Consider the following 8,982-nt stretch of genomic DNA (forward strand, 5'->3'; position numbering starts at 1 on the left):
AGCAAAAGCGGCAGAATGGTAACAATTGCTAAAAACCTGGTGAAGTCTATAGCACAGATGGCTTTTTATTAATTTCTTACATCTTTTCCCAAAACGTAAGATTCTTTCAAAACGAAGTTTTACAAAATGCTTCCAATGAATCGCCAGATTTGCCCAATAGAAGACAGCGAGGAGTGCCAAGTGCTTTTTATACTTAATCGCATGGTAAATGCCTTTTCCCGAAAAAGCAAACTTAATGGTGCTAGGGAGGCCCTTCATGTGGCAAATCAGAGGGCGAGGGAGGGGCCTGGGCTTTCTGCTGCCCTGATCCTGAAACATTCCTCCCGAGCTGTGCAGCATCAGAGGGACAGGCACAGCGCCCAGGCCCTCCCCCTGCGCGCTCCGCTCAGAGCCACACTGTCAGGCACGCGGGGCACTGAGCAGCTCCAGAATATCGCTGCCTGCTCATAAGAGCATCCACGGCCTGGAGTGAAGCGGGGACCTGGCCATTACCCAGGAAACTTGATCACTGTCGCCGTCCCTCGTCCCCATGACGGGGACGCCTGTGCCTGGTGCACACAGAGGAGGGGAGCGACCTGGAGAGGCTGGGTGCCACCCCGCGCGATGGCGCTCAGAGCTGTCTGCTCTTTGTGAAAGCCCGGGCGCGGGAAGACGTCAGACTAACTCCAGGCCGAGCCAAAGCTGCCTTGGCAACGCGAGGGTCAGGGCTTGTTGGTGTTCCGTGTGCTGCGACCTGCACTGAGTGTCGGATCACGGCTCCGACATTCCTTATGCAAAGGGGCTCCGTGTCCAGGCCTAAGGCTCCGGAGCACTTGCTTCCAAACAATACAGAACTCGTTAGAGCTACCACTGTACGAGTAGGTGCTGTGTGTGCCCATGAAAATACTCACACGTTTAGGAAACATAATCAAATTCCCAGATGCCTCCGTGGGAGTTTTCGAAGAAACACCTCGTTACTCATTATGATTTAGAGCTTTGTTTCAGCAATGATTAATTCTAGTCCCTGAAATCAAAAAAGAGCGAAGGTGTCCCACAAAACAGCCAAGAAGGGGCTGAAGCTGGACACGCTTGAAGAGCGTGGGCTCCAAGAGGAGGCGTCTCTGGGAGGGTCAGGTAGACTCGGGCTGGCGGCCTGCCCTCAGCCCTCATCACTTTTTGTTAATTCCTCATAGTCCGAAGTCTGCCTCTCCCTCCCGGACGGATGCAGCACCTCCTACTGCCAGCACATCGCTAGTGGAGGGCAGAGTCCTCATCACCTGACTCAGCCATTTTCAGATGAGCTGAAAGGCAGACGACTGAAGGTCAGCGAGGACCAAAGCACAGGAACATGTCTGTGTCGCCGGGTACCAGGCACGCTGACTGGGGGGACGGTGAGGATGAACTCAGAAGCAGGTCCCTCCGTTGGATGACTCAGGCATGGAAGGCATCGGGGCTTGATGACTCTACGTGTCTAAGAGACATCTCCCCGGCCCAGGACCAAGCAGGCTGGGTCCTCAGGCCAGAGCAGAAGCTTCCCTGAGTCCTGGCTGGGATCCGCCCGGCACTGGCCTCTCTGTCACTTCTCTATTTTTACAGTCCTGGCCCATCTGCTGCTCTCCATCCCCCTCATCATCATCAAGGCCTATTCCTTCTGGCAGACACATTCTCTCTTTAAATGTCAGTGCCTCCTTGGACCGAGCAAGAGTGACCTCAGTGGCATTGTGTGGATCTGAGCAGACTTGGATTATTTGTGTGTTGACCATGTGGCTTAACTCTCAAAGGGGAACCTTAGCTTCCAAGTTCAGGGCAGGGTATTGTTTTTCTTGCATAAAAATTACGATTCAGTTTAAGTTGGAGCAAGGGCTTCAAGATGCTGGCAAAGCGGGCAGAGCGGAGAATCCGCCTAGGTTGGTAGGATAATCCCTAATCTCGGATGGTTGTTTCGTTCCAGCCTAGCTCAACAGCAAGTATTTTTAGAAACCTGCCTTTAGACGGTCTACCGGGAGATTAAAATAGTTTTCATTAAAATAGCATTCTCTTCCTACTCGTGTTTCATCAGTTTACATAACTCATCAAACTACATGCTTAACTGAATAAGCAGAACTGGCAGGAACAGATTTGGGGACAGCTCTTGGGAAGCCTCTGGACAAGTGTGAGAGGTCTGCAGGCCCCCTGCCAGCGCTCACCAGCGGGCAATAATGTTTATAGAGAAGAGGCATCAGCTAATCCTCTAAGCTGCTAACGCAGAGGTCAAGTAAGACAGCTTCTGCCCAGCCGTGTGGCTCAGTAGTTAAGCATCCACCCATGAACCAGGCGGTCACAGTTGATTCCTGGTCAGGGCACATGCCTGGGTGGTGGGCTCGACCCCCAGTAGGGGGCGTGCAGAAGGCAGCCGATTGATGGTTCTCTTCATTGATGTTTCTATCTCTCTCTCCCTCTCCCTCCCTCTGAAATCAATAAAAATAATTTTAAAAATTTTTTAATTTAAACATGTAGACAGTTTCTACTGTATTTAAGTATATTTAAATATACAAATACTAATTTAAGGGTCAAATTTTTAAAATTCGAAAAGGGAGGGTGGCGTGACTCTAAGTTTCTGGATACAGTTTCCATCAATCTGCCCTCTTTTCTCCAAGTTGCCATAGAAGTTGCAATGTTCCATGTCACCCTCCACTTCCTGGTCTCGCTAGTGTCCTCTGTAAGAGGCTCCTCGCTCCTGTGCACGCCCGAGAGCACGCTAGGAAGGCCAGAGAGAAGCGCGAAGGGACGGCTATAGAAGTCCATCCGGGGCCCAGAAACATTCCAGGTAGCCAACCTGAAATGGGGGTACGCGTGCCCTTCCCCAGGCTCCGGTTTATAGTTGGAGCAACTTCTGATACGGTGACACGCAGCTCTCAAACTGCCTTCATTTACCCGCTCTGTCCCCACAGAGCGAACTCTCTGACCGGTGGGTTGAGAAAAAAACCCTGGGCACATTGGACTCAGCCCTTTCTTCCTTCCTCTTTGAGCTGTGTCTGCTTTCGGAGAGCACACGGTGTGACTGACCTTCGTCATGTGCCAGCGGCCTGTGCTGGAGGGGGTCTGCAGCCGGACAGCTGATCTGGAACTCAGTGGACGAACCTGCCTAATTCAGAGGCAAAGTAACAAGCAGCCCTTTTGGCAGCAGATCTAAGTCCATGTTCTCAGTAAGTTTTATCGATATTAAAAATCGTATTTTCATACTGTCTATGTGACTCCTGCATCCGTCTGTCATTTAACTCTGTACCTGAAGGGAACGGGGTGCTTCTGCACGGCAACAAAGCAAGATGTGCATGTGCTGCAAACTGAAAACATGACAGCAGAGATGGAAAACCAATCTCCACGGTCGCTCTGGGAGTCGTCAAAAGAATAAGTAAGAAAGATTTTTTTAATGTGTTTACTGGTTTCAGAGAGGAAGGAAGAGGGAGATAGTACATCAGTGATGAAAGAGAATCATTAATTGGCTGCCTCCTGCACTCCCCTTACTAACAATCATGCCTGCTACCTAGGCATGTGCCCTTGACGGGAATCGAACCAGGGACCCTACAGACAGTAGGCTGACGCTCTACCCACTGAGCAAAACCAGCCAGGGCAAGAAGGATTTCTGTACAGACAGGTGGTAAATGGGAGAAAAGGGATAAGTAAAGTAAAGTATCAATCCAGGAGATCTAACATCTAAATAAAATAATTTCTAGAAAGAGAAAACAGAGAAAATGAAGATGATAAAATTACTGAAGGAATAATTTAAGAAATCCTCCCAGAACTGTCTGGCCAGCATGGCTCAGTAATTGAGCATTGGCCTATGAATCAGGAGGTCACAAGTCGATTCCCGGTCAGGGCACATGCCTGGGTTGCTGGCTCAATCCCCAGTAGGGTGCGTGCAGGAGGCAACTGATCAATGATTCTCTCTCATTGCTGTTTCTCTCTCTCTATCTCTCTCTCTCTCTCTCTCTCTCTCTCTCTCTCTCTCTCTCTCTCTCTCTCTCTCTCTCTCTCTCTCTCTCTCTCTCTCTCTCTCTCTCTCTCTCTCTCTCTCTCTCTCCCTTCCTCTCTGAAATCAATAAAAATATATTTTATTTTTTTTAAAAAAGAAATCTTCCCAAAACTAAAAGACATGAGTTTCTGGATTGGAGAGGCCTACCCTTGAATATCCTCAAGTGCATAAGGCAAAATACTGGCATAAAAATCTATCAAAATGGAATGTAAAAACATTGGGAGCAACAAAAATAGTCCAAAAAATTCCAGGAGAAAAAGAAAAACACAGCATTCTATTGATAAAGAAGTGGAATCAATTCTAGTTTCCTAATAGCAACATTGGAATCTAAAAGACAATCCTTCGAATTTTGAGGGAAAATAATTTCATATCTAGAATTCTGTAAATACATGTAAATACATGACTGAAGAAATTTTCAGTCATGAGATGTCTCAAACTTTAGCTCTCATTCATCCTTTCTGAGAAAGCTCCTGGAGGATGTGTTCCACTAAAACAAGAATATGCACCAAGAAAGAACACAGAGGGGCCTAATCAGAGAGAGGGGAGTGGGAGTTGCAGGAGGATGTTGCAGAAGGAGCCCGGAGTTACAACAATGCAGCATGTTTAGAAAATAAACTGGAGCCTCTCAGGAGACTTAAAATATAAAATTGGCAGATGATTTAGTAATTCCATAGGAAACTAAGCAGACACACAAAAACAGACTTTTTTTTAGCCCCAAGGAAAACCAGTAGGGCGAGAAAGGAAATGTCATCGTAGGAGCCTGTATGGCTCAGCTACAAATAATTTTTAGAAGGTAATAATAATGTAGACACTAAATACTACTGAGCTAACCAAAAATTATAATGCAATCATCTTGGAGGGGAGACTGGAAGGAAAACTTGAGTGTGTGGTTAATAGGGAGTTGACGAGAACTAAATCAGCATCTTCTTCTGGGATGGTAAGAGATTAAAATCTAAAACTGAAAAAATCAAAAGTAACATGGGACTTAGAGGTATGAGGTCAAATACCTACAGAAACAGCGGCAAGCGCGTTGAAAACAGTTGCCTCTGGGCAGTGAGAAATGGGGAGAAGGAGACAGTAAGTCTGGTTTGTACTGACACCTGGAATTTTCTTACTTTGTAAACAATATAACTGTATAACTAACTTACATAAAAATAACATGTGTTCAAGAAAAGTGATTTCTCTCTGGCTGATCCTACACTACATAACAACGGGTTTTATTTGCAAAATAGAGATTGCACCTTCATTTTTGTTGTTCACAAGGCTCCCGCTACTCCCAAGGTTTTCAGCATTTCCACAGGGCAGCCTACAGCGCTTCTTCCCCGCTGCTGGGTCAGTTATTTCACTTATCCTGGGTTCTTTGCTTAAAAATTCTGCTGATCAACCATTTGGTCATTTCCCCCAGCCTAATTCTAAAACTAAATGACTCTCTTCTGATTAAACACAGCTATCTCTACAGTAGTCATGCAGGCCCAGAGTAATGACACATTATTAACTACAGGCCTGGTGCACAAAGTTTGTGCATGGGGTGGGGGCTGTCCCTCAGCCCAGCCTGCACCCTCTTGCAATCCAGGTGATTTGCGAGACCCCTCAGGGGATGTCCGACTGCCGTTTTAGGCCCAATCCCACAGTGGGACCAGGCTGAAACTGGCAATGAGACATCCCTCTCGCAATCCGGGACCGCTGGCTCCTAACTGCCTGCCTGCCTGCCTGCCTGCCTGCCTGATTACCCCTAACCACTCTGCCTGCCTGCCTGATTACCCCTAACCACTCACCTGCCTGCCTGATTGCCCCTAATCGCCTCTGCCTTGGCCCCCGCCGAGGCGGCTTTATCTGGAATGCCTGCCTGTGCCCCTAATCGCCTCTGCCTTGGCCCCCGCCGAGGCGGCTTTATCTGGAAGGACGTCTGGAATGACATCCAGAAGGTTGTTCAGCTGTCCGGTCTAATTAACATATTATACTTTTATTATATATTAGTTTTTCTTTCTACAGTACAGCATATAGCCAAATGAAATTTTAGTCATATTAGTATTTGAGATGGCGGCATGGTTAGTTTCTACCTTTTAAAAGATTCAAATATTTGTATCTGATTTTGAAGATGAACTTAAGTCCAAAAAAAGTGCTAAAATGTGACCTCCAAAGGTGGCGGGGGTGGGGGGCAGACTCTCTAGCTGTATGATGTTTAATATGGAATTTTCAAAGACAGAAACACAGTCCATTGCATCTTCACACTTGAGTGAGCACCCATCAGAACCCCGGACCAGCAGTGTGAAGGGCCTGACTCTTGGGCCAGCTCTCAATTTCACAGAAGAGGAAGGGCCGCCTCAGAGCAGGTAAGTGACCGCCCAGGCCAAGCAGCTGCTGAGTGGAGAGGACACAGCAAGCCCAGAGCACCTGCCTCTTACCCCCGGTCCTTCCCCAGGACACGGCTGGCCTTCCAGTGGCAGTGAGGATCACCATGTATACAGACTACCAGCCACTGTGATAACGCTTCACGTTCACTGTGCACCACGCACCTGGCGCACTTCCTGTGTTCGCTCATTTAATCCTCCCAACATCCCTAAGATGGGGGTGCCCCTACGCCTCCCACTTTACCTTAGGAATCTGAAGTTTAGTAGCAGCCCAAGCTCCCTCTCCAGTGAAGGCCTGAGCCTGGACAAAGGCTCTGGAAATCAAACCCCATTGAACCCAGTTAACCCATTAACTGCTTATGGCAGAGTAATGGCGATTAACAAAAGGGAAAAGATTCCCAGAGAGAGCCATGTCATCAAGCAGCTCTCTCTCCTGGGGGTAGGGAATTTCGGGGAGAGGGGGAGAAATTGTTCTGTATTTCTGACATCTGCCAAGTCACGGTTAGAAATACACTTTAGAGTAGGAATGGTACCCTTTGTCCCCTGTAAAATACACAGGTCAGCCAAGAAAACTTCCACCACTGAACTCAAGTTTAGACGAAAAGGAGCAAAGACTGGGTACATGGGCGATGCTTTTGTAATGAAAAGCTAATCCGCAGCAACAGGCTGTAGTCCAACCCCTCGGAAGCCCCCAGGCCCACCAGGGCACAGTTGCCCTCCCTGCTGCCTGGGCTCAGCCACCCCTTGTGGGGCTGAGTGGCCCCTGGCTGAGATCTGCCCTAATCTGGGATGACAGGTCCCCTGGGCCGGGAACCGAGGCCATGTGCTCAGGGACCACCCCGGGCACTGAGACCTTCAGAGCAGATCTTGAGGGTTGGGGGACACACCCACCCCAGCTAGCCCTGGGAAATCTCCAACTCCTAGCTCCCAGGCTGAGCCTGCGGTTCCGGAGGCCAGAGCAGCCCCGCATCTGCAGGAGCCCGCAGGAGCCCTCAGGGGCCCGCAGGAGCCTGGAGCGCTGGAGGCAAGAAGCAGATGTGGGCTGCTACACCGGCCGGGCGTGGCCAGCCCGCAGCCTAGGAGACAAGCACCCTTTTTCATAATCAGCGCAGCCGGCGCGCCCGCCTGGCTGGCTGGCAGGGATTCTGCGCAGACCGCCCGGAGTTCGAAAGCTCAAAACTTGGCCACGCACCCCCACTGTCAACACCTCCCCCCCTCCTCGCGCTGAAGCGTGTGCTGCCTACGAGGCTGAGTGGCCAACTTGGGAAGGGCGGTGGCCGCTGCGCCATCCTCCAGGCCCCTCCACCCCCTCTCACCGGCTGCTGACACCTCCCGGCTCCCACGGCCAGCGCCCAGGTGCCGCTGACCGTGCCCAGTCGGGGGATAGCCCTGCACCTGGCTCAGCCCTGGCCCCTCGGCCGCTGGGCGTGAGGTCGTGGGGAGCTTTGCTGGGGTTGCACCATTTACAATCCAGGCGCGAGGGGGAGCAGAGGCGGGATCCCTCCAGCTCTGTGCACCCCAAACCTGACACCAGTCGGGAGGGAACTGCGTTTGGCTCCCCTCTCGGCCCACCCTTCCCCACCGTCTACTCGGCAGTGAAATGGGCCACATGGCGCGTTCGCGATTATGTATCCGCGACCACCCGCTCCCCTCCCGCTCCCTGTAGCGGTACCTTAGTCAACCCCCACCCCAGACCCTCGGGGAGAACTTGGGAAGCCCGTGGAAAGGGGCGTCCGCGCGCGCTCCGGCCAAGCCGCCCTCCCAGCGCGCAGGCGACCGATGCCGCGCTCCCGGGGAGCGGCCGCCGGTGCAGGCGCGGCAGGCGTTTTCGGTGGAAACCACACACGTTCGTCTATAAGAGGCCGGAGGGGGCACGGAAGCACTGAGGGGGGCGGTCAATGAGCCTTTAAGAGAAAGGCGGGGTCTGCGGAGGGAGCCGCAGGGGGGACCCGAGACCCAGCAGGGAGCCGAGTGGCGGGCGCGGCTGGAGCGAGTCCGCCGGCGCTCCCGCACCCGGAGGGGCGCACGTCGGGAAAGGGCTGGGCGAGTCCTTCGGGCCTCCGAATGCGTTCATGTCCCACCTGGAGCCTGGCACCCGCCCGCAGTGCGCCCCGAATCGCTCGCCAGGTGCGGGCGAAGGGGGAGCCAGGGAGAAAAAGCCCAGGTGGCTTCCCCACACCTGTCGGAGCTGCGGGCTCAGACGCCCCTCCCCGATGCCCCATCCCATCCGCGGGGCTTTCTACCTACACCCCGCGACAGACCAAGGGTCGAAGGGTCCTGACAACCAGACGCGCGCCCTCCCCGAGTCCTTCGTGCCGCAGAGAAGCGCACGGAGGTGCCGGGGGAGCCGGGGAGAGCGGCTGGGAGAGCGGCTGGGCTGAAGCCCGCTCACCTCGCTCACTGGCCTGGATGTAGCGCACGATGTCCTCCAGGTCCAAGTCCTTGGTCTCGTCGAAGCTGTAGGCGGACGTGTGCAGACCCTCCTCCTGGAAGACCTCGTGGACGCCCTCCAGGGTGAAGAAGCAGTTGCGCTCCAGCTTGTCGTCGCTGTAAAGCAGCGCGGCGCGGCTCCACTGGTGGTGGCGGAACAGGGCGAGCATCATCTCGCCCATCTTGGCGTAGGCGGGCGACACGCGCGTG

The 8,982-nt window shown here is 52.3% G+C and overlaps 1 protein-coding gene across 1 annotated transcript in view; it reads right to left on the reverse strand.

Annotated features, from left to right (window-relative positions):
• The window catches only part of NPR3 (natriuretic peptide receptor 3), a 62,906-nt gene extending 53,930 nt beyond the window's left edge, over nucleotides 1-8,976 (reverse strand). Inside the window, exon 1 of the mRNA XM_006761800.2 lies at nucleotides 8,735-8,976. Coding sequence (XP_006761863.2) covers nucleotides 8,735-8,954 — 220 coding nt within the window. The 5' untranslated portion in view covers nucleotides 8,955-8,976. The remainder of the gene's footprint in view (nucleotides 1-8,734) is intronic.
• Nucleotides 8,977-8,982: the final 6 nt, after the last annotated feature.

The sequence above is a fragment of the Myotis davidii genome, unplaced genomic scaffold (genome assembly GCF_000327345.1).
Source record: "Myotis davidii unplaced genomic scaffold, ASM32734v1 scaffold496, whole genome shotgun sequence".
Classification (NCBI taxonomy): domain Eukaryota; kingdom Metazoa; phylum Chordata; class Mammalia; order Chiroptera; family Vespertilionidae; genus Myotis; species Myotis davidii.